The sequence below is a fragment of the Ricinus communis genome, chromosome 7 (assembly GCF_019578655.1).
Source record: "Ricinus communis isolate WT05 ecotype wild-type chromosome 7, ASM1957865v1, whole genome shotgun sequence".
In the NCBI taxonomy this organism is placed as follows: Eukaryota; Viridiplantae; Streptophyta; class Magnoliopsida; order Malpighiales; family Euphorbiaceae; genus Ricinus; species Ricinus communis.
In genome coordinates, this window is record NC_063262.1 from 14,041,620 (window position 1) to 14,067,617 (window position 25,998).

A 25,998-nucleotide genomic window follows, 5' to 3' on the forward strand; every position below is an offset into this window, starting at 1 on the left:
TGCACTAATAAGATTTCATACGTCTATATAATAATTATTTTTAAAAAATCAAATTGTTAGAATTCTTGCTATTTTATATATTTTTACTTCTTAATATCATATATACATATATAGATTGAAACTCTTTTCTAATGTTATATTTGACTAATAACTGTTTTTGTATGATTCATATTTAAAATTTTTTTTCTTTTATTATTTTCTTATTATTTATTTTTATATATATGAATATCAATATATATATTTTATTAGAAAGATAATAATATTTATTATTAATATGTAGTAGCTGTGACAATTATTATACTTATTATAATTGTTTTTTAAAATATGATAGTTTTATATTTAAATAAATCATAAATTCTTGCCATATTCATTATTAGTATTTATGATTACATTTAATTGTTTTATAAATATTATAAAAATAATTTTTATAAATATGCCATGTGTTATTTTCTCATGAAAAATATGACATAGCTTTATAAAAATTTTCCATGTAAAATCTCATGGAAAAATTGATTTTCTTTATATACATTATAAATATTATATTTTTATATTTTATATATTTATACTTGAAAATCTTTAGTTAAGAATTGGAATTACTAAATTAGAATTAGGAATTTGGATTCCTAGATTTTTATTAGTCCACGATGTCCTCACTGTGCAAAGCGTCTAACACAAGTAAAGATTACCATCACTTCTTCATGTTTTTCTTATAACAGAAATAAAGAGAGCGAAATGAGAAACGAGAGAAATACAAGTTAGAAAAATGGAATTGAGGGAAAGAAATCTCAAAATATGTATGAGATAAAATTTACTCTAAATTTTTTAAGGTAATACACTTATTTTAATTTTTAATGTATTTAATAATTTTTACTCTCTCATAATTTAATAAAAATTTAAAAATTACTTGCTAAAAGTATCACTTTATTTTTTTTATAGATTCACATTTAATTATTAATTTTAAGATTTTAATTATTTATCTGTTATTTTTGATAATTTAAAAATGAAAATGTAATTGTTATATATATATATATATATATATATATATATATATATATATATATATATATAAGGCTAAATTTTTCATGAGACTTCATGGCAGAATTTTATGACACCATGTATGTTGTTTTTATGAGAAAATAACATATGACATATTTATAAAAATATTGGTTATAACAATTTATAAGAAATTAAATGTGATCTTAAATGCTAATAATGAATATAGTAAAAATTTATGATTTATTTTAATATAAGACTATCATATTTTTAAGAAATAATTATAATAAGTATAATAATTACCATAGCTATTATACATTAAAATTAAATATTATTATCTTTCTAATAAAATATATGTATTATACTCATATATATAAATACATAATTATATTAAAATAGTAAAAGAATAAAAATTTTAAATTTAGATTATAAATAATAATTAAAAAAAATTATAACACATTTGAGAACTTATTAGTCGAATATAACAAGTAGAAAAGAACTTCAATTAATATATATGTGATATTAAAAAGTAATTAACAAAAAAAAAGGTAAGAATTCTAACAGTTTGATTTTTTAAAAATAATAATTATATGGATATATAAAAATTTATTAGTTCAAATTAAGAATTAAAGTTCACAAATATATACATCTCATATTTATTTGCCTTAATATATAATAAATATAAAAATTTTATAAAATTATATTATATTATTTTCATAAAATAGTACTATGGATGTAAATAAAAATATTATAAAAATAAAAATAAGATTTATATTTTATATAAATATTATTTATAAATTAAATTATGTAATATATAAAATAAAAGTTTTAAATATAAAATAAATAAAATAGTTATACAAAACAAATTGCTAGTATTTAAATATTAAAGTGATATGATATGAAAAACTGTAGGGGTGCATATTACCCATATATATATATATATATATATATATATATATATATATATATATATATATATATATAATTGCTTGCTTTGTTCAAATTTTATATTACAATTATTGATTGAAAGGTGTAAAGGAAGAATATTCAATACACCTTACACATGATTCTCTAGTTTCAGTTGTAGTTTAAGCCTATGAAATTACTGTTGCCCGAGAGTGAATACATCGAACACAATAGACGAATTAAGCAAGAATGAACAAGCCACTATCTCAAGAGAATATTTTATTACGTTAATACTATATTATGAGTTTAGAATCAAATCAGATGCAACATAAATTATTCTACTTAATTGTTGTGGGCTATTGACACCTGAAACTTAAAAGCGATGAAAATTGTTAATATTAGAATATTAATAATAAGTCGATTGATTTTCATGACTGTGGGGTCTCAATTTCAAAGTTCAATGGATAACCAATTAATTAATAATAATTCTAATAATAGCTAATAAATAAGACATCATGCAAATTGATGGGGGCCATGAAAATATCGTCCCAGAAAAAACTTCTGGCCTGATGGAAAGATGTATGGCTTGCTAATCGAGCAACATAGAGCCATCGACAGATCATCAATCCTAGCAGATCAATCATATCAGTCCAACTAGTACCTCAAAAAGCAAAAGATTCCAAATTTAAAAATTGAAAATAATTCCAAATTTATTTTTGTAATTTCAAGTGAATATTGAAGTAGGCCTTGTTACACTCGGATATCATATATATATATATATATATATATATGGGCAGGTGTGGTTGGTAATGTGAGGGGAGCATCCAGCCATCCACGATTTACACTTTTGGTGCTTTACTTTTACAGAGGTCATGCACCACGTCACATTACTTGACCATCCTAGGTATATAAATGAGAAGAAACGAGTGGGGGAATTCACACTTTTTATGCTCTTTGTGTTATCATTAGGGAGGGACAACTTTTCATTTTAAAAATGTCAATACGGAGGGTTGACAAGCCAAGCATATAATTTCTCTTTTCTTTATCAAGCTAAAGTTAATTCTATTAAAATACTCCAACAGTAACGAGTATAAAATGTCTAAAGGGATAGCAGGCCAAAAAGCAAAATCAAAAGAATCAAAGTTGTATAGCAAGGTTAGAAATAATCTTAGTTAGTTAATATGCTCGGTCATGTAAGATAAACAAATACGAAATGAGAGGTTGGTAGGAGACCAGATTGTACATTCCGATGGTAAAGTCAGTGAGGATTCTGAAGCAGAAAATTGATATTGACTATTAGGTTATAATTGCATACCTTCCTCATTGTTCTCCTTGAATGTATATAAGGATCTTCCACAGTCTCCCCTGTGTATTCACTTGGTAGGCTTTCTCTTGATTGGTCAAAGCCTGCTGTCTTGCGCAGGATGTCTGCTTTCGCATCGAGGAACAAGTTTATGCATTGCCGAGGTTGCCATAATCACCTTTCTAGCTTTCCTTCTAGCAGCTATCTAGGGGATGGCACTTCTAGTCTTGTCCTAGCTAAGGGAAAGCATGGTTCTGACTTTAGCAACGGTTCGTGCTTTCGGCTTTGACACGTGTTTTCCTTATTTCGAGGTTAGAGGGCTGTGTGGGAAGAGATCGCAATTGATCGCCAAATGGAGATCTAGAGGTCTCCCTCTTCGTGTTGGTTCAGTCTTCTAGGTTGGTCTTCGTGGCGAGTCTCCATATTAGTTTCCTTATACAAATAATTCCCCCCAAAGTGGGTTGATCATCTATGGTCAATCGTTATTGGTCAGATTGGTTACTAGAGTTTCGTTGTTTTCCTCTTTTATTAGTTTTGGCAGTGACTTTGCCTTTTGTGATGGGATTTTGAATTTTGAATATCCAACGTGTCTTGTGACAGTGGGGGAGTGGGAACCATTTCTTGTGGGTGAGGCTTCTCGTTTTCCCACGCTACGTATTTTGGTTAATAACTGCTGGTTTGCGGTTTTTTATATATAACCCACTTTCTCCTTTGGTTCTTCTTTTACTTCTTTTATTTGCATTTTTTGCTGGTGACAAATTTCCTTTTCTTTCTATTTTGGAGGTGTCATTTTTCTTTTGTCTATCAGTTCTCGTCCGCGCATCATGAGTTCCAACTGTAAGTCCTTTGTTCCTCTCTTTGCTTGTGTGTGCTTCTGTATAGCCTATTTATTGCCTAAGATAATATATTATGAGACCTTATCCTGATAATTCTTGATATGCTTTACCATGAAAATTCTTAGCCAAGATTGTATGAATGAAGATTATGAAAAATATTTCACAGATCTTATTCAAAATGTTATATGCAATTATCAATAACAAATATGATTAGTTCAATTATAGATTTAATACTTGCATTCATATTCTATGAATCAATTGGGCTAAAAGTATGATAAAAGGATTGAATTAGACTGTAAGATTATTTGTTATAAAGATTGATTGAAGCACTTTAATCATTCCTACACATTTAGATGGTTGTCAGCACCTATTTTCCAAATCCATATATCAAGAGAATTACAGAAGATCCTGTCATAATAGTTACTGCCTTTGTTGAGTGTCGGGAGATTGAGGACAGGGGAATCTAGATAAAGGGTGAGAATAAGGGCACGGCCGTGCTAACTAGCACAGCCTGGTGTTGCTGCCCGTGGTGCCTTCGAAAGCCATGCTGAACGGCTGAAATCTCCCATTCTTCATGTGTTTTCTCATCACGAGCTTGACTCCGGCCGTGCTCATTGCAACCCGTGATGGCCACGGAAACCATGGTGAAAAGGGTGGATTTTGGGCTTTCCTTCGCCATCTCGAGTCGCTGAACTCCCTACCTGCATTTGACACATATACGCACCCATTTAGACCGTAAATCAAGTAAGTGAATTAAATGGGAAAGTCCCACTTTACCGATTACTAAAATTCGATATAAGTTATTCCAACCCTAAGTTCATACAACTATGTTTAAAATAAAAGTAAGTGTTCTAACTACCCTCAAGCATGCAATAACTGACAAAACAAAAATGTTAATAAAAGCATAAAATTAAAGTTTTGGGGTGCCTCCCAAAAAGTGCTTCTTTTTTGTTGAGTCCTTAGCTGGACTCTGCAGCAGCATCCCTGCCCCGTTGGCAAATTGAGAAGGTGGGCGCATTGTAAGCTGGGGCCTGAAGCATATAACCGTAAGGAAGCGGTCCAATGGGCGCAGTAGGTGGCCAATGAGGTGCTCTCTATGCCGAGTTGGGATGTCCAGTCATCCACTCCCAATCTTGTCTAGATGACCTGTCATAAACAAACTTGCAACTACCCTTCTCGGGTGTATCATAACGCGAAGTTTCAAATTGATGCAAGTTATTTTCTTTAAAAGAGTGACACATCAACAGGCAAAGAAGCATGCAGTGCAGAATCTATTAGTAAATCCTGTGGTGGTTTATCACATGCAAAACTAATCCGTCAATAGCGCAAATTGCGTGAACCTGATTACCGGGAGGACTCTCGAATGGGGGTAAACTGAAAGTAACACAGTCATCCCCTACATTAAGCTCTAACTTTCCCTCGAATACATCTATTTTGGCTCTAGCCGTGGCAAGGAAAGGCCTTCCTAAAATCAAAGGCACACCATGCTCATTATCCATATCCATTACCACAAAGTCCATAGGAAATATAGATTTATCTACCTTGACTAGCACATTCTCTACAATCCCCCTAGGAAGCTTAACAGAATGATCAACTAATTGAATACACATCCTAGTGGGTTTTGCTTCCCCTAAACCTAGTTTATTAAACATACTTGTGGGCATTACATTTATGCTAACGCCTAAATTAGCTAATGCCTCATCAACACACAAGTTACCCAAAGTGCAAGGAATAGTAAAACTCCTTGGGTCGTGACATTTCTCTGATAAATCACTCTGAAACACTGTTGAGCACTCTTCATTGAGCTTTACGAATGCTACTTCTTCCAGCTTGCTTTTGTTGCTAAGTATGTCCTTCAAGAATTTGGCATACTTCGGCATTTGCTTCAATACATCAATAAAAGGCAAGTTAATATGTAGTTGTCTAAAAATATCTAAAAGTTTACTGAACTGCTCTTGTGCTTCTACTTGCTTCAGTCTAGTAGGATAAGGAATCTTGGGTTGATACTCCCTGACTGGGATTGGTTGCAACTTTTGCCTCTCAGGTTCTTTAACCTTACTGCTCACCTCGATCTGCACATCAATAGTAGCATCATCAACGACAGGCTTAGAAGGAGCTGAAACTAACTTACCTGAACGCAAAGTGATGGCATTCACGTGCTCCCTTGGGTTAGACTCAATGGTGCTGGGGAGTGCTCCTTGTTGCCTTTCAGACAATATCTTGGAAATCTGCCCAATTTGATTTTCCAAGTTTTGAATGGATGCTTGCTGATTTTTAGGAGCATTGTCGGTCTGCTGGAACCTTGTCTCAGTCGACGTGATAAACTTCATCATCAGCTCCTCCAAGTTAGATTTCTTCTCGACTGGTGGAGGAAGCTCTGATGGTCCAGCTTGCTGCTGCTGCTATGGCGGCTGCTAATGTAGTCTCTGAAAACCTGGTGGACCCTGGGCATTAGTGTTGTGCCAACTAAACTTTGGGTGATTTCTCCACCCAGGATTGTATGTGCTGCTATAAGGGATATTCTACTGTTCGGGTGCATTCTGCATGTAATTAACCTGTTCATGGTCAGCAGAAACATTAGATGAAGTAGAGGAACTAGCAAACATACCTTCTGCATTATAGTTTGCACCGTAATGCGGGTCACTACAAAACTCGCAGCTTATTTGGGCTGCTTGAACTGGCATATGAAGCTGGTCTATTTTCTTAGTTAGAAGCTCCACTTAAGCTGCCAAGTCTGCTGTGGAGTCTAACTGGTTGACCATTCCTTGTTTGACCGGCCGACTCCTAGAGGATTGCCACTGGTAGTTGTTCGTTCTGCACCTGCTTCGACGTCTTGCTGTTCAAAGCTCCACCTGCTGCAGCATCCACCATTTGCCTCGTAGCAAGGTTCAAACTGTTGTAAAAGGTCTGAACCTGCATCCACAAAAGAAGAAATGTCATTTCTCAATTTAGCAGCTGTAGCTGAAGGAAAGTACTTGTAAAGGAATTTTTCAGCCAAAGATTTCCAAGTTGTGATAAAGCCGCTATTCTTTATTCTATCCCTTAAAGAAAATGGAAATAATCTCGGTCACGGTGGCGTATCTCGGCATCATCGGTGGTTCCATTTATCTTGAAAGTGTCACATATCTCCAAAAAGTTAGCTATATGGGCATTGGGATCCTCGTTTGGCGCTTATTCAAACTCACGCTCGGTGCATGGATCACATTTGGCTTTATCTCGAAATCGTCTTGCCAGCGGCCTACTCGTTCGTTTGTATCCCATCCAATGATGGTCTAGCAACTCGTACATCATCCTGGCATCCGTCCGCCCATCGTTTCGCAGGATTCTCCATCCTTCCGGTATATCTACGGTACCTCAACCTCAATCCCCTCTCCTCAATAATAAAGCTTCTCTTGTGGGGGGATCATCATTTTTATCGGATAGAGGCTCTATAAGATCGGAGTTTATCAGTCATCTCTCATAATGTAATGTATTAAAACAAAAGTAGTTAAAACAATGAAAGAATAAAATAAAGCAAAATAAAGACAAAAAATATGGCAAATAAAAAACACAAGTTCGTTAAACACCACACGAAGTTACCTCTGCACGCAGACGCAAAACTTGATATGTTATTTACGTAGCTACAATTTAAGGCAGTGAACCTATCGATGCAGACTAGCACAAATGGTGAGTATCAAGGTCGTATTCTTAGGAAAGGATGAACCTAGACCTACCATAACGTTTTACATTATCTAACCTAAAGAATTCAATGAAGTGTTGTTCTATGATTAATTATGAACAAACAAGTAATTAAATGTCAAATTATCTGAAAGGATTTAGGAAAAGCAAACCCTAGGGTCCTAAGTTAATTGAATTTTTGTAAAGATAAAGATTAAATTGATTATCAATTGCAATTACCCGTGGACGAAGTCTTAATTGAATTCGGTCTCCCTCTCGAGATAACCAAATTCCTAAACCTAATAACCTAAAGTTGGAATCTCTTCCTAACGATCGATTATTCGATTAGCATTAAGATTTAACCCGCCTCTATTAAGCTTTATTAATTCTTAATCCGGCTAGTCAATTACCCTTATCTCTAAGTGATTATTAACCAGTTCTTGCTATTCAATTTTTTTATTACTAAACGAATTTCTCAATTACATAAAGCAATCTAAATTCCATAATTCACAACGTCTCATGAATAAAGTGACTTCTCATTAATAATAAAAGCAAGAAGAATCAAGAATTGACAACCAAAATCTCATAACATTAAGATCAATCCACAAACATAGGAACCCCAATTGGGTTCAACAATTTAGCTACTCATACTAATAAGCATCATAAAATAAGGAATAAAATCAGAAAAGTAAATTAAAGGCATGTACACCTTCTCTTTCAAGTTGGATGAGAAACCCTAATTTTCCAATTCAAAATATCAAACCTTAATTTACCTCTTGAATGCTCCCAAATATTGTCTTGATCTTCAAATCGATGTTAAAACAAGTGTAATACTTCCTTCAATTGATGAGATTAATCTTCCAAAGTTGACAATTGAGGTCTGGAAACAAGTGATTTGAGTTCGTATAATGGAAATCAAGTCAGAAGATCGAACCCTCATTCACCAAATCGCTTTTTGCTGCATGCTCTTAAGACTGGTGCGTGGCTCTTCTTGAGCAATTCAAGGTCAAAGTATTGCCGGCCCTTGAATCCTGACGCGATCGTTGACCTCTTCCGTCCAGGCCGTAAGCCAAGTGTTGAGCCACCCGACCAAAACCCCAAAATGCATACCGGCGCCACAGGGCACGCAACATTCAGCAGCCGTTCTAGGCCGTGCTTCGACTGGAATGCTAGTTCTTGCTCAATTTGATGGATTCTGGTCCATAATTACGCGTATTTCCCTCGATTATTGACAATGTCCTTCGATAATAACCTGAAACGTGAAAGGAACCAAAAGACAGGTGATTCTAGCATAAAACAAGATAATTATGCATAAGAATGTAAACAATTGGGCATGTCAATATGTGTAATATGATGCCTATCAAGCATCCACTACCTTGTTTCACGACATGATGCACAAGAAGGCGAATGTGTATGTAGATGATATGATGATAAGTTTGGAACAAGAGAAGGATACTTTCAGGCTCTGGATAAGTTTTTAGGACGAGTAGAAAGATATAACTTGAGGCTCAATCCAAAAAAGAGTGTATTCGGAGTAATGTCAAGAAAGTTGGTAGGGCATATAGTGAGTCAGCAGGGAATAGAGATCGATCCGGACAAGGTAAAGGCTATTTAGGAGATGCCAGCATCGTAAACAGAGAAATAGGTCAAAGGATTTCTAGGATGTCTACAATACATCAGTAGGTTCATTTCTAAACTCACAATGGTTTGTAATTCTATCTTCAAACTTTTGAAAAAACATAAACCCGTTGTGTGGGATGAGGACTGTCAAAGAGCTTTTGATAGAATTAAAGAGTATTTGATGAAGCCGTCAGTATTGAAGCAGCCAAAGGATGGTAAGATGTTGATTCTATACTTGACCTTAAAAGAGAAAGCCATGGGGGCAATGATATCGTAGTGTGTGCCTAATGATGTAGAGCATACAATCTATTATCTTAGTAAGAAATGCTACCTTGTGAGTCAAAGTATAACCTTATGAAGAAGACGTGGTTAGCCATAATACGGGCTACGAGAAAATTGAGACACTATTTTCAGTCTTATAAGGTGCAAGCAATTTTTAAAAAAGACCAGTTGAAGTATCTATTTGAAGCTCCGTCTCTTACAAGAGAGCTGGCTAGACAGTTTTACTCCTAACAGAGTTCGACATCGAGTACGTCACCGAGAAAATAGTCAAGGATAAGGTTGTAGCGGAATTCTTGGCTCAGAATTTAATCGAGGGAGACGACCCTTGGGATATGGAGTTTCCTAATGAAAATCTAGGGGCAGTCGAGATTCAAAAATGAAAGATGTACTTTGATGGGGTAGTGAATGCAAGAGGTGCAGAGTTAGGGGTAGCTCTGATTATGCTAGAAGGAGAGATGCTACTACTGGCTAAAAGATTGGACTTTAGAGTGATAAATAACATGGCGGAGTACGAATCACATTTAATTGGATTAGAAGCGGCAATAGTAGCATGAGTGAAGTAGGTGATGGTCTACGAGGACTCCATGCTAGTAATTTAACAAGCAATCAAAGAATGGAATGTGAAGGAAGAAAGGTTAAAGCCATATGTCAACTATCTCAAGACTTTAGTTTGTAACCATATCTTTATTAGTTTCAGTTATTTTTATTGATTAACTATCATAATAATTCAATAATAATAACTGTTATGAAAATATTTAGGTTGAATGTATTAGAGACATCATCTTTGCTTCACTCTATACTGATATAAGGAACTTTAGTTGCATCATTAGCTTGAGTATATAAAGGAAAAGGAGCATCACCATCTCATTTATTAGATCTATGCTTAAGGTTAAAACAAGGGGAGTACTAAGTAATTGGCTAGGCTAAATACTACTTTTATCATATAATTTATTAAAATTATATCATTTTATATTTACATTATTACTTTATTTAATTATTTTATGAATATTTTATTCTTTCAAAATATTAGTTTAAAGTATTTAGAATTACTTTTATTATTTTATGTTGATAATTAGTCTTTATTATAAGTGGTCTCATAGTTTCTTGAGAGACCAACCTCGAGGTGAATTTACCGCTTTACTATAAAAACGATTCATGCAGTTGTAAGTACTAAATTTGACATATCAAATTTTTGGCGTTGTTACTGGAGAACTATATCCAAATTTTATTATATTGATTGATTATCAAGTTTTTTTTGTGTTTTTGTGTTTGTGTTTTATTTTGTTATTTTTATTTTTAAGTTATTAAATCTGAAGTTTTTGTTTTGTTCTGTATACCTAGCAAGAAAACGAAATTAAATGATTCATCAACTCAAACTTTCTACAATTTGATATCAGCTATTAAAAAGACAAAAGAAGATAAAAAAAATTGAAAGTTTGTGCCTCAAAATGTAGAAGAAGAGATTAAAGAGAAAATTGAAGAAGAATCAAAAGAAGAGGTTAAGTTATTGCAAACCCACAAAGAGAAGTAGCTTCTTAAAGGTAAATGGCTGTGAAAGATTGTGACAGCCTATAATTAATAATACTACTTCATTCATAGTTCTAGGTGATGCATCTAGGAATTATAAACTTAAAAACATTTATTTTAACATGCTTCCTTAATTTTATGGTATGCCTAGTGAGGATGCGCCGACATTCATTAGAGAATTTTATGCTATAGTTTATACTTTTTCATTATCTGGATTAAATTAGGACCAATTGAGAATGAGGTGTTTCTCTTTTTCATTGAAAGAAAAAGCAAAGGCTTGGTTAATAACCTTGTCTCATAATTCTTTGAAGATTTGGAATGAAGTTTACCAAACTTTTATAAGTAAGTTTTACTCACATCAAAAGACCAAAGAATTAAAAGCTGAAATTTTAAATTTTTATCAAAAGGATACTTAATTCTTTCATGAAGCATAGGATCGCTTTAAATCACTTATATTCCAGTGCCAACGCCATGGATACACACTTGACTAACCAATCATTTTTATGATAGATTGACATAACAATATTAATATATGGTTGATAATGCAAGTGAGTTGCTATATTAAAAAAGATAACTGATGAGATTTATGACATCTTTGAGATATTAGAAGCTAATTCTCAATAAAAGACTGTGAGGATAAAAAGAATAGGAGTGAATAAAATAGTAGCTAGTTATGAGATGGCCATGCAAATAACTGAGTTAACCAAGCAAGTTAAGATACTTGCTTTAACAAAAAATGCACAAAGTAATAAGGTATGTGATAGTTGTGGTATTTATGATCATTGTGCTAATGTGTGCTCATCTTTTGATACTTATTCAAGAAATGAGTTTGAGCAGCTTAATTTGATAGATTCTTACCAACCTAGGCAGTCTATAAATAACCTTTATTCTAACACATACAATCCAGGTTGGAGAAACCATTCGGATTTTTCATGTAGAAATAATGATCAAAATTCATCACAATTATTGAGAAATCCAAATCAGCCTCATTACTAAGATCAATATTCTAAATTCCAAAGGAACTCAAATCTTTCCTTTCAAAATCAAGAATAAACTTTTCAATTTAACGAGCAAAGGAAGCTAAGTTTGAAAGAAACACTTCAATCATTTACGATGGCTTCTCATGATAGGTCTTGTGATAATTCTTACAAGAGTAAAGTTGCCACAATAATAATATAGGAAAGAATCTAGATTATCATCCCATAAAGATTTGTAGTTCTTAGAACCAAAATATATTATAACTTTATACTAATTAGATTAACAATTATTTAGGTTGAATTTAAAATTAAGTAAAATCAAAAGTAAAAGTTGTAATAAAGAAATCAAATTAATATAAAACTTAGAACTAAGTCCCCATCACACTAATCCTTCTATAATTTGATTAATTATCCTTTGAGTCTAACTTAACGATCTTGAAGATAATTTATCCCAAATTAGTAAATATATTATTTCAAACCATACTCACCATATTTAGACTAATTTCTTGCCTATTGTCATGGTCAATTCTATTAATCTAAATCCTTTAAATTTTATGAAAAATTAAAGCAAATCTTAAGAATCTAAGATTTATGTCTAAGCCTTCATAGTCCTTACTTAATATTCCTTAAACTAATATCAAACTTCAATTATCATAAACTTTGTCTAAAATCTAGATCTACTACAAATATTAGGCCTTTATATTCACAATCACATGAAACACATATAATAAGTCAAAACAATTAAATCAAGAATCAAGGAATATTACTGAATCAAATTATAGAATAAGATTAATAGGTTTCCATCCAATTCTAGAAAATAAAATTAGCGATTTATAATATAATTATAACTTATAACAATAATTGAATTCATTGAATATAATAACAATAAAGTAAAACAAGAAGGGAAGAAAGAACTCTTGGATCTTAATGGAATTCTTACAATCTTGACCTTTTGAATCTTCTTCAATCCTTGCCCTAGTCACTTTTTCTAACTTTAAAAATTTGCCTTTTAACCCTAGGATCTATCCTAAAATACCTAAGAAAATACCTCTATTAATGTTTATATAGCCTAGGCTAATAAAAGGATCTAAAAATCCAAAAATATATAAAATAAGACTAAAATTTGTAGCCAAATCGGTCGGCCCCGCCCTTACTCCGGGAAGAAGTAGGTGACCTCACTCTTGCTGATGTGTTTCCAGTATGCTCCTTTTTACTTCTAGGCTCTCCAATCTTCCTTAACTTGCTTTATTAAATTTAAAACTCCTCCCTTTTATTAATATTACCTGAAATTATAAATAACTCAACCAAGTGAATAACTTCATGATAATCTCACTCCAATCACATATTGAATTATCATAATTAACTATATAAAATACTAAATTACTATGCATAAAATGAGTGTATCAATAGGATGGAGAGGAATGAGAAAAGAACAAACTTTATTGAAGCTTCAATGAAACACTTAAAAACTCAAATAGAAAAAATTATTGAAGCAATTTAAGCGATCAAGAAAGAGAAACCACTAGGTCAACCTGAACAAATCAATGCTATTACCATTATTAATAATGGTAAGGTTGTTGATAATCAAGTTGATATGAAAAAGATTCTTCTTCTTATTATGTAGGTACACTTAAAGATGATGGACTAATGAAAATAGAATCGATGAAGAGAGAATGCAAAAAGAAGAAAAATTAGAGCCTATTCTTGGGCTTCAGAAAAAAGAAAAAGAAGCATTTTCTATACCTGAATTCTATAAGGCAGCTCAGCCTTATAAACCACCTATTCCTTTTCTAAACTGACTCAAAAATAGCAAAAAGGATAAAGTAATTTTCTGAAAATATTGAGATGCTCTCTAAGGTTAATACTAATTTACCTTTTGTTGTATGTTATTAAGAATAAGCCAACATATGTAAAGTTCTTTAAAGAGTTGGACACCAATAAAAGAAGATATGCAAACAATAAAAAAGAAAAAATATCAAAAAAGAAAGTGCAGTTATTCGATATCAGAAAAAGAAAATGCTTCTTAAAATGAAGGATTATGGTAGCTACACCATTAATATTATTATGGGTGAGAAGAAGATTACAAAAATCTTGTTAGATTTGGGAGCAAACGTCAACTTGATGCCTAATTCGATATATGCACAACTTGCCTTTGGAGAGTTGAAGCCAACCACCATGTCTCTACAATTTGCCGATAAGTTAATAAAATATTTTTAAAGTATAGTGGAAGACTTGCTAGTTCAACCAGGTCAATTAATATGGAAAATAAACTAGCGATGAATAAAGAGCAAACTATTCTCTTTGGTAGGCGTTTCATCAACTACCATAACTGTGATTGATGTGCATAATAGAAAATTTACCATTACAGTTTTAAGAGAAACCATGGAATTTAAAGTATTTAATTCTTTAACTACCATTATGAGTGTTCATATATCGATTATTTAGATTCTCTTGTTTATAAAAAATTAAATTATGTTATTCTATTGTTAATTGATAAGAACTTCCATGATACTTTAGATATTTCCATTAAGAGTATAAATCCGTACTTGAAAAAAATGGCTTATGGCCAAGAGGCGGAGTGCATAATGAACCCACCTTAAGCATAATCAAGAATGTCTAAATATAGACAATAAACTTAGCAATTATATTTTATTTTTATACATTTAAGTTATTTTTATTTTTCTCTTCTTTTATTTTTAAATTTTGTGTTTTATGTTTATTTTATAGGCCTATCAACATTTGTACTTTAAGATTCTTAAAGTATATAATTTTCCCATGTGGTAACAAGTCAATTCATTTTTCAATCTTATGCTTTCATGTTTCATTGGCCTGGATATTATGTGTTTATTATGCATCGAATGTTTGATTCATTATTAGAAAAATAATATTTGGGGACTAAATGAGCTTAGACATGTCTCTTTCCTTGTGGGATTAGGACTGATTTCTTTTTTTTAATATATTTGTCACTAGTGTCAAAATTATTTTGAATTATATTATATCCTTTTTTTTATTTTAATAAAGTTTAATTTTATTTATTTGTCCATCTCTTTATTTATAGTTATTTAAATTATATTTATTTTTACTTTCATTCAAATTCTATACTTTTCATCATTTATTTACCTTTAATATGTCAAAAATCAAACCTAGGTGTAGATTAGATTTTACACGAAAACAAATTGCGAGCAAACCTGCATAGTTTTGCCAACTTGCGGGAGCCCTTCTTGATTGCAGAGCGCGTCGTAGGCTAGCAATGAGGTTGCAACAACATTTTGCGAGCGAGACAAGCAGGGAGCGAGGCGCCTTTCGACAGATCACGAGCCATCTCTCTATAGGTCGTGGAGTCCTTCCACAAGGTAAGCAGGCGTTGTTGCCTTGGTGCAACCGCTGGGTCGCGAATGACGCGATCCCAACACCCCTTTAGCTAATTTTGATTTAAAATTAAATATACTAATTAAGAGAATAAAGAGTAATTGAGATATATACAAAAATTAAGTTCTTTTAGGTTAAAATACTTCCTTCAAACACTAAATATATATTCATCTCTTTCACATACTTAGTTATGTCATTGATTTAGGACTTTGTTTTAGGATTTATTATAGGGTTTATATTTAGTTATTTTAAGATTTATTTTTATTTACCTTATGATTTTATCTTTTTAGTTTCTTTAGGATTGTTTTTCATTTTTATTGTTGATATAAATAACTCAAATTATTATTTTCAATCATTTTTCTTTTTTTAATTTCTTTTATAAAAATCAATGATGTGTGTTTATGTATGCTTCTAATGTTTGATTGATGGAGATTGGAATTCAAGTTCATAGCTTACTTCGCATTGCTAGATTCAGGAGAGTGTTTTATCTTTTTTCTCCTTTCTTGTTCTTTATTTTTATATATGTAATGACATTGAGGACAATATCAAATTTAAGTGTGGGGGAGAGAAATAGGATATTCTTTAATAAATTTTATATGCCATATGAATTAGTAATCTTTACAAAATTTAAAATTTTTCTACTTAGCTTTTTATTATTTTTTTATTTAAAGAGTCAATGAAGGAATGTTATTGTGTTGATCCTTGAATTCTTAAGTTATATATATATGTGTGTGTATGTATGTGTGTGAACTCATGAATTTATTTGCACTTAAATGATCAAGTATCCATTCTTTGCATACGAATATTATGAGTAGTTTGACAAGTTTGAGTTGGGTATAATTAGAAGTGTATGATTTAGATTATTATTTTCTTGTTATTAAATTGACTTGCCTAAGTTTAATGAGATATAATATAGAAATATGATATATGTACTTAAGTAGCTCTAAGTTTAATAACTCTACTCTCCTAATTTTAGTTGCTTAGAAACCGAGAATCTTCATAACTAATATTGGTTTTCATATAAAACGACAATTGAGATTATGAGTATGCAAAGCATTTTGATTGTATGTTATATCGAGTAACCAGGTACATTCTGCGTAAAAGGCATAATATCTCAAGAAAGAAAGTAATTTTCCAACTATCAAGTTTAAATTCAATAGAAGTAAAGAAAGAAAAAAATAAAATTAAAAGATTTGAAAACAAGTGTTATGAAGTATACCTATTAGTCTCTTGTTATGAATGGAAGTTTGCCTTTTGAATAAGGTTATGATGATTTGGATTATGCACCATAGTTGTATCCTTTGAAGATGAGTTAGGCTATTTGTTGTAAAATAAGTATAAATGATTGGATGCTTGAATCTTTTGTTAACAATGATTAAGTTCACACTTTTAGAAAAAAAGTATAATTCAAGTTGTTCTTGAGTTGGCATGATTACTGCATTAGTGAGATTCTTTTAAGTAATGTCTTCAAGCTTAGTATATTATTTTTCATGATTTTTGCAAAGGTTAATTTTTAAGTTGTTATTTACTTGAGGACAAGTAAAGGTTTAAGTGTGGGAGTATTTGATAGGTTCAAATTATATATAGATATTTAAAATATTTTAGTACTTTTATTATATGTTTTCTATATATAATATGGTAGAAATGTGTGTTTTTATCTCACTTAAGTTTAATTGTCTATTTTCAAATAAATTAACCAAAAGAGAAAATTATGGAGCAAAATACTCAAATATAGGCCTAATAGGACGTGTTTGTGTCAAGACCGAGACACATGAACTGGATAATTTAATAGTAAAAAATTACTATTCACAAGGGGGCAATTTAGTCTTTTATTATTTAAAGATTTATATCAGTTATTTATTTATGGAATAATATTTGGTGAAGATAAAGATATCTATAGACTTATCTATTAGATAGAATTATCTTGGATATGTTTATCTTAAGAGAGGTTTATCTTAGATGTACTTATCTTTAAGCTGACTTATCTTGGTGGATGACTCTTCTATACATAACTTTGCAAATCTAAATCTAAAAAATGAGAAAGATAGGTCTTTCTTATCTACTATACAACTTATTATTCATCACTTGTCCATTATTTTTGTCTCTGCAGTTTTCTCTACAGTTCATCTTCATCAAACACTTAATTTTATTTTTTTAATATTCTTTCAAGATTAAAAAAGGCTTTCAAAAAATGAAGAATGAGAATCAATCATCTTCCTACCTTGAAGACATTCTCGATCTAAAGAGAGCTTTTATTTTTAATTTTATTTTAATGTTTAACTATTTAATTACTATGACCATGGAATTAAATATATTAAGTTAAAGTTTTTTTAGTATGTAGTTTAGCCTTTACTACTTTGTATGAACTTTATTATCTTTTTATTTAATGAATGATTTTTTTTATCAACATATGTTTATTAGTTTTATTTATTTTTATTGATTAATCATCATACTAATTCAGTAATAATAATTGTTATAAAAATATTTAAATTAAATATATTAGAGACACTATCTTTACTTCAGTTTATGTTGATATAAATAATTTTGGTTGCATTATTAGTTTGAGTAAAATGAAAAGAAACATCACCATTTTATTCATTAGATCTATGCTTAAGATTAAAACAAGGAAATTGCTAAATAATTGACTAAGTTAAATACTATTTTTATTATATAATTTATTAAAATCATACAATTGTATATATATTTTATTTAATTATTATATAAATATTTTATTTTTAAAAACATTGGTTTAGTGTATTTATATTTACTTTCATTGTTTTCCATCGATAATTAGTATTTATAATAAATCGTCTCATAGTTCTTTGAGAGATCAATTTCGAAGTGAATTTACCGCTTTATCTATAAAAACGGTACGTACACTTGTGATAACTAAATGTGACACATCAATTATTAGTTTACTATATGCAAAATATTTAAATTATAAACTTCTTCAATTATGAGAATAACCATGTGTTTCCTCTTTCTGAATAAATTGTACATTTTCCATTTCATATCAATTGATTTCTTTTAAATTAAAAAAATTAATTAAATATAATTCTTTTTACTTTTTTTTATGTCAGAATACGTATAATATATCTTTACATTAAAAGAATCTAATTTAATTTGATTTTTTATAGTTAAATTTATAAAACATTTTCTTAATTTAAATAAAATAATACAATAATAAAAATCATAATAGAAGGAGGGTGTATTATTAGCGAATTTAGCTTTTAGACTTAAATAAATTATTATTGCTAACATCTAGAGATCGGGGTCCAATCAAAAAGGAGGAAACTTCGATTCGTATGAAGGCCGGAATGAAATAGACCTTCAAATGGTGATACATGCAGTCAAAGGATATTCATGTGGATAAAATTTTTCTATATATGTAAGTGATGACGCTTGTAATCTAATAATAAATTTGGGAAAGTTCCGGTTCTTCTTATTCAGAAAAGGTAGATAAAATAAATAATGAAAAGAAATGATGACGTCAGTTTCAATACGTGCGCTCCAAAGACGATGACGTGTCATTATACTACCGTTTGAAGAAAAAAGAAGAAGAAGCAATTGCCTACAACCGAGCATACTTTTGAAGCTCCAACATTTCCACTCAAATCCGATGTTTTGGATCAAGCAAAACTTTCAAACGTGGCATTATACTAATGGTTGAATATTTATACAAGAGGATTAGTATTGACCATAATTCGCTAAGAATTCAAATAAAAAATTAAGAAAAAGAACAGTCAACGATGCCCAAGAGGCACGAGCCGACTTTGGAATGGGGCCAAGGCAGTGACGGAAGCAATGACAGAAACTACCACACGTGTCAATCCGTGATTTAAGTAGCTAACAAGTGTCAATGTCTACGGCTGCGGTCAGCTAGGAATAGAATAGGACAATACCCACGTTTTGGTTATACAGATACGACCCCACGTGCCCAAAAAAGACACTAGCTTTATACTTATATAACCTTCTTCTCTGTCTCTCACTCTGCTTTCGTGTCTAAAAGCCTCCAGCGAACTGAAAGCAGCAACAGGAAAGAGAGAAGAGAACAAGCAAAAGAGAGAGAAGGAAGTGGAAATGAAAGGAGCGGAGTTAGATTTACCAGCTGGGTTCAGATTTCACCCAACAGATGATGAATTGGTGAATCATTACTTGTGTCGCAAATGTGCAGGACAGTCGATTTCTGTTCCTATTATTGCTGAGATTGATCTTTATAAGCATGATCCATGGCAGCTTCCAGGTAATTCGGTGAATTCTTCTAGTTAAAAAGTTAGGACAAGCGTTTTGGATGAAGCATATCTAAATCTTCTTCTCTTTACTTGTATTTGTGTTGCAGAAATGGCTTTATATGGTGAAAAAGAGTGGTACTTCTTTTCTCCAAGGGATAGAAAATATCCAAACGGGTCAAGGCCGAACCGTGCTGCTGGAAGCGGGTACTGGAAAGCAACAGGAGCGGATAAACCCATCGGTAAACCCAAACCGCTTGGAATAAAGAAAGCACTGGTGTTTTATGCTGGCAAAGCCCCGAAAGGAATCAAGACTAACTGGATCATGCATGAGTATCGTCTTGCCAATGTTGATAGGTCTGCTGGCAAGAAAACCAACCTCAGGGTAAATTTTAATCATCAATCTTCAGTCTTCTGCTCTAATTGGAATCCTTAATAATCAAACATGACTAAATTTTGGACATTGCAGCTTGATGATTGGGTACTATGCCGAGTATACAACAAGAAAGGAAGCATGGAGAAGCATCAGCCTGTTTCAGATAGAAAATTGTTAAAATACCCAGAAGCGGAGGAAGATCAGAAGCCCGACATTTTAATATATGGGGACAAAGCAATTTCAACGTTCGGACCATCAATTATGAACGACAGTAGCAATAATGATTTACTAGCACATATGGATACAACATCTGATTCAGTACCCAGGTTGCATACAGATTCAAGTTGCTCGGAGGAGCACGTGCTATCACCTGAGAAGGAGGTACAAAGTGAACCCAACTGGAATGCGCTGGACAGTAATGCCTTAGATTTTGGTTTCAATTACCTAGTGGACGGTGGTTTTCAAGATTATGACCCTTTTGCTTCGCAAGTTCAGTTCCAAATGGACCAACTCTCACCCCTTCAGGACATGTTCATGTTTCTACAGAAGCCATTTTGATCATCGTCATCGCATCACTTCCCAAATAAAAGAAAATCTATTTTGTTATTGGGAATTAGTTAGTATCTGGACCCACAATTCAAAATAGTCTGCACGTGTGGGTGACATTTTGGACTTGCTGACATTGGCAAAGTAGAAGGCAGATATATGGGGGTTGGTGCAATCAGATGCTTTTTACTGCAAGTAAGAAGGCTGTGATTCAGTTTGTGAACCTATTTCATGTTAATATGTAATGATTACAGTAGGATAATTCTTATCTGTAAGGATTATAGAACCAATTTATTTGATTAATTGATGACAAAATTCCCATGACCGAAATGTAAACTATAGCCTTGAAGACATTGGGCAGAACTGAAAATTGTTGCGCAAGAACCATGGCAGCAGCAAGTTTTTCTCTAGTTGGTGCAGGCATGATATTAACAGTCCATGTTTGGCAGTTTCAACTTTCAATTCTCACCAATTCTGACCCCAAAAAGAACTATTTTGTAATATGTGTAGCAAATTGGTGCAGTTGAGTACAAAAATGTTATAGTAAAATTCACAACTATATTATTAATTGAATTTGTGGGGGTATAACCCTTGTACAGTTTGTATTCTATTGACAAATCAAATATAAAGAGAGAGTAGCCTTTACAAAGGAAGTAGGATAGACTATTATTATTATTATTATTATTATTATTATTATTATTATATACAAGTATATGATGTCTGTGACATAGAAATAATGATAAGACTATTATACTTATCAAATGATATTTCTTTTGGACTTAGGAAGCCGATCACAACTAGCTGCTGCCCATCCAATCATTTGCTTCTCATTGTTGTAAATCACCAGTCTGTCTAGCATCGATACATCTAAGGAAACAATGAGGAAAAAAACTACTTCAGATATAGGCTGATAATCGAGTTTTGTTTCGGATAATGGAAAAGAGATTTTACCTCCGATGACATTTAGATCACGCAGTCCTACTTCTGTACCATTTAGAATTCCCAAGCAAGCATTTCCTTTGGACTAAAAGAAAGCAGCACTGTTAGTAATCAATAGAGCAAGTTATGCTTCTACTTACTCTCGTTAGTGGGATGGATATCTTACTGATATTATAAGATACGCTTCTGGGGAAAATTCAAACTGAGTTTTACTACTTCTCCCACTGCTTGTTTTGAATACCAATGCGAAAGGCTTGAAATATTTCTTCACGTCGCGTATGCTTTTAAAAGGTCTCTTCCCTTTCCAACAGAGTGGCAGTGTTTGGTCATCCAATGCTTCGCTAATGGGCTTTCGTGACAATTCTCTCTTCAACTATGAACAAATTTGCCATGCGTATTATTAGAGATAGGCAATGCTTGAAGCTGATCTTATGATGAGATTTGTTTAAGCATCAAATGAGAAACAATGAAAATCATTTTTGTGCGTCTGTCTCTCTGTATGCGCCTGAGAGAGAGTTGCTTATATAAGGAAAAAAACATTTGTGTTCAGTATGTAAACGATTTGTGTTGCTTATTTTGCACTAGTCATAGTTGTGGGCAAGGACTTCGGCACTACTTAAGCATGTAAAGTATAGGTTGCCTAAATATTTCAAATGCCTGTGCTAAGTGCTACTTTTGGCATGTAATCATGCATGAGGACATTGGTTCTTACTCACCGAAAATACTAGATGTTGATATGCCTGCGCATTGAGGTAAGTATAGGAGCTCCCACTGTCAAAAACTACAAGTAGATTTCTGATTCCTGTGGACTTCCCGTCAAAAATTAATTCCGCGAACCCAGGTGAGTAGTGTTTTCTGGCATAAAAGATGAGTTAATGTAAGTGTATAAACACGAAATACAGCTAGATTTTCAAAACTGAAAGGAATTTATGTGGTCTGATTACAAATGATCGCGTGACATTGGGGTCCAAGTGACACCAGAAGAATCATAAATGTCCTCTCCAAAGAAGAGAAATCCTCCACCACGCCCGCTTAGACAGTGCCCAATTACATTTGACACTAAACCCTGACTACTAAGCTGTGATGGGATGCTAGATATTCCCCTGCCAAGGCCAAGTATTCCATCTAAAGGATGATTAGATCTACCCGGTAGTTGATCATATCCACATCTGTAAAAGAAAAAGAAATTACATAGACAAGTCGTTTAGATTGAAATGAATAGCAAGGTGACATTAAGAACTATTTCTATATGCTAATTTAAAGCGTTGTTTGTGATGGGGAAAAAGACAGATCCAATTCTTTTAGAACATTAAACTACATAAAATTTGATGAGGGGAAATTTCAAGGAAAAAGACAAAAATCCAAATATTTTAATCACCCCCAGTATGATTGGTATTCTGGAGTTATATTCCTGTTTCCTCACTCCATCACCACATGGAGTTTGGCCATCATATTTAGCCACGAGCTTTAGGCATCTTGATGTGCGATCCCTCCCACGAACCAGCAAACAACCAACAAATAAAGATTGCTATAACAATCAACTCCAAATTGTTATTGGAACTCATCCATCATAAAATCTTATTTTACATCTGAATAGCAGCCTTATCTCTAAATTTCCTTTGGAGTTCAAAAATCAATTCCTCCAAGAGCTTCCATGAAATACTATCTAAATTTCTGAGTGTATATATATATATATATAGACAATAACTACTTTATGGTTTAATGTATTTTCATTTTAGGATATGTGGTTTGCTTCTTCTTTTTTTCACTTTAGTACCTTGTGAATATAGCTGTTAGAAAATGACAGTCATATTGCACAATACCGTTAAGAGATTCTGAAGTGACAAATTTTGATGATTTGGATGCTGGGGAGATCTGGATAGAGTCTTGCTCACAGATAGAAGAAGAGTACGCGCGCTACGGCTTAGGCAGTTGATTGGATCAGATAGCCATTCGGGCAAGTTGCACATAAATCAAGAACTTGGAGAGATGGCTGAGAGCCACTGATCTTTCAACTGCCACGTCAACACTTGCTAACATATTATGCAATTTAGTTGTTATTTGTTAATTGTCATATTGACAGAGTATTAAAGTGACAAAAAGCAAACCATAAATCCTAAAATAAAAATACATTAACCCACATAGTAATTTATTGAAGTTTTTTCAAAAGAAAATATATGTGCAAGTCCGATAAATTTCTAAGTAAGAGATCAAAGAAGATAACCCGAGGGCCAGAAGAGGATTAAGCCGTTTTCCATTGGTAAAGTTGAGAACAAATACATCCTTGACAAGAACACCAAGGGATGAGCCACCATCCGCATACTCAACCTCATAATCACACTGATCTGGGTCTTGACAATTGTGGACGCCAGGTGGTTGCAAGGATGCACAGAGGGGATCCTCGCAAATCACAAGGTTGTTGCTGGGTCGGTAAAGAGGATGAGGTGCCTGCAAAGTCCTAATTGAATATCAATGGAAAATATTGCTATAATTACTCATAACACCTCAGATTAATTGATTGGGTATGACATCATACTGAAAATGCTAACAAATGAACCGAAATGAAAAGAAGAGTTAGGAAGTATTATCTGAGTTAAAGCATTCAAAAGTATCTTTCAGGTTAAAGCATTACAATAGACCATTATATCTGGCGGTGTTCTTTTTTCTGTTGTGGTGCCAGTAGACCATTTCCAAGATGACTTAAAGATGCAGCATTTGACAGTTTAATCATATGACATGAATGCTAAAAATAAAGAAAGCTGCATTGCAGAAAACCAATTCATAGTGTATGGAAAGACAAAAGATGCAAGAATTCAATCAACTGGATTCTGTTTAGTCAATTCTCATATTTGGAAAGGTCGTCATTTTCACAATTCGTTTATTTGAACCTTTAAACAAAAAAGAATCAAAAGGAAAACGATAGGATTTTCAAAGAACAAAATCATGCGAAGTGACATGATTTTGCAAGAATTCAATTCTATAAAATTTTTACAAAGGATTTATTCCAATCAAGGCCATCGTGCTCAATTACCTCAATACATTGGCGACATGGGGCATCGCATTGGAGCCACGTGAGATCACTTCCAGTGTCCACATCAAGAAAGTAAGGTTTTGCTGGTTGCCCTATACTGAGAGTAACATTATAATATCTGAAAAATGCAATTCGATGATCTTTTGCATGATTAGCAGCAAGTTGAGGAATATAAAGATATGTGAAACCTGTAAGAGAGATAAGAAAGGATATATACCCAGCAGGATAAACATTTCCATGAAGAGGAAAAACAAGGGATGACCCAGCTCTATTAATCATCATTGAAGAAGTTATTTCTCCCGATAACACTGCCTTTCTCCATCTTTGTTGCCTATCATCACTAGAGGCAGCTGACGACCCCGAAATCAGACCTATCAGCACCAACATCGTCACCACCCAAAAACCCACATCCCCTTTTCCCATTTTCCTCTGTTTCTAAAATAAAATGAATCAAAGAAGAATGTTTACTTTACAGCAAAAAGTGTACTTTGTTATGCTTGTGATGTGTTTGTTAAAAGTACTGAGTGAATAAGGAAGGACTTGGCCAATTTGTTTTTGGCGTCTTGTGTCTTGGCTTAGGTCAGTCCGAAATTGGTTTTTTATGCGGTATTGCAGGTGACTTTCGCTTGTCAATTAAGCATTCGATCATGGAGGCATTTTGGGATTGGCATTGCTTGGTCTGTTAAATTTCCATTAATTAGTTTTACCTTTTCTTTGGCATGGGAATGTTGAAGAACCATTTTAACTTCCACCTTCAGATTTGAGATATCTTTTGGTGTCTGTTTTGTGAGGCGCTATTTATTCCTTTCCTCGTTTGCGGTACATGGACAACTGTTGCTCTTGGCGCTGGATTTTAAATTAAATTATTAAAATTAAGACACATTTTAATATGCTATGGTTATATGATATTCTATAAATTTATAAAAAATTAAATATTATTTTAATTTAAATAATTTTTTAATATATCAAAATTAAATACTAACTACCAATAATATATAATATTTTATTTCTAAAAATTAATAATATATAATATTTGTTAGTAGTTAATAAAATACTTAATTTTTATTTTTATATGATTTAATTAATGAAATGATGAGATTTACTTATATAATATTGTCTTACATAAATAATTAAACTTATATTAATAATTTGAATTAATAAAAATCCTATAAAACTAATAAATTAACTAAAATAATATTACGTAATTATTTATAATCTAATTGCTTGTATATGTAGTTTCATAACAAAACATTTTAAGAAATTTGTATTATTATTGTAAGTGCTTATAAGAAAATAACAATCATAACTGGCAATGTATTAGTCAAATCGTGGCGCTTTCCAGGCAGCCACGCGAAAAGAAACAAAGGGAAAAGCATTTGTTTGTTTGTTCGGCCTTTTTTATTTTTC

At 32.3% G+C, this 25,998-nt stretch overlaps 2 protein-coding genes and 1 non-coding gene across 4 annotated transcripts; 1 reads left to right on the plus strand and 2 right to left on the minus strand.

Annotated features, from left to right (window-relative positions):
- Positions 1-11,494: 11,494 nt before the first annotated feature.
- Positions 11,495-11,602, minus strand: LOC112535445. The gene has a single exon (XR_003079573.1). It is a non-coding gene; the product is annotated as a small nucleolar RNA R71 (small nucleolar RNA).
- A 7,833-nt stretch (positions 11,603-19,435) lies between these two features.
- Positions 19,436-20,945, plus strand: LOC8282867 (NAC domain-containing protein 2). Its single transcript, XM_015721626.2, has 3 exons — positions 19,436-19,713; positions 19,810-20,084; positions 20,169-20,945. Exons 1-3 carry the CDS (start codon positions 19,551-19,553, stop codon positions 20,631-20,633), a joined length of 903 nt encoding a protein of 300 aa, XP_015577112.1. The 5' UTR covers positions 19,436-19,550; the 3' UTR covers positions 20,634-20,945.
- Positions 20,946-21,262: 317 nt separating this feature from the next.
- Positions 21,263-25,369, minus strand: LOC8282866 (aspartic proteinase Asp1). Of its 2 annotated transcripts, none has more exons than XM_048376793.1 (8): positions 24,809-25,369; positions 24,592-24,688; positions 23,785-24,008; positions 22,505-22,729; positions 22,277-22,415; positions 21,727-21,933; positions 21,573-21,645; positions 21,263-21,488 (listed from the first exon to the last, which is right to left on the minus strand). In XM_048376793.1, exons 1-8 carry the CDS (start codon positions 25,012-25,014, stop codon positions 21,379-21,381), a joined length of 1,281 nt encoding a protein of 426 aa, XP_048232750.1. In that variant the 5' UTR covers positions 25,015-25,369; the 3' UTR covers positions 21,263-21,378. The 2 variants fall into 2 exon arrangements, with proteins under 2 accessions (XP_048232750.1, XP_002522918.1); XM_002522872.4 differs by having other exon boundaries at positions 24,592-24,709; positions 24,809-25,368.
- Between the last annotated feature and the right edge of the window lie 629 nt (positions 25,370-25,998).

Coding starts and splice junctions, on each gene's coding strand:
- LOC8282866 (XM_002522872.4), bottom strand. CDS start 25,014: ATGGGAAAAGGGGATGTGGGTTTTTGGGTGGTGACGATGTTGGTGCTG. Junction 24,710..24,808: donor GGAAATGTTTATCCTGCTGG/GTATATATCCTT, acceptor TGCATTTTTCAG/ATATTATAATGTTACTCTCA. Junction 21,646..21,726: donor AAGCGTATCTTATAATATCA/GTAAGATATCCA, acceptor GCTTTCTTTTAG/TCCAAAGGAAATGCTTGCTT.
- LOC8282867 (XM_015721626.2), top strand. CDS start 19,551: ATGAAAGGAGCGGAGTTAGATTTACCAGCTGGGTTCAGATTTCACCCA. Junction 19,714..19,809: donor TGATCCATGGCAGCTTCCAG/GTAATTCGGTGA, acceptor TTTGTGTTGCAG/AAATGGCTTTATATGGTGAA. Junction 20,085..20,168: donor GCAAGAAAACCAACCTCAGG/GTAAATTTTAAT, acceptor TGGACATTGCAG/CTTGATGATTGGGTACTATG.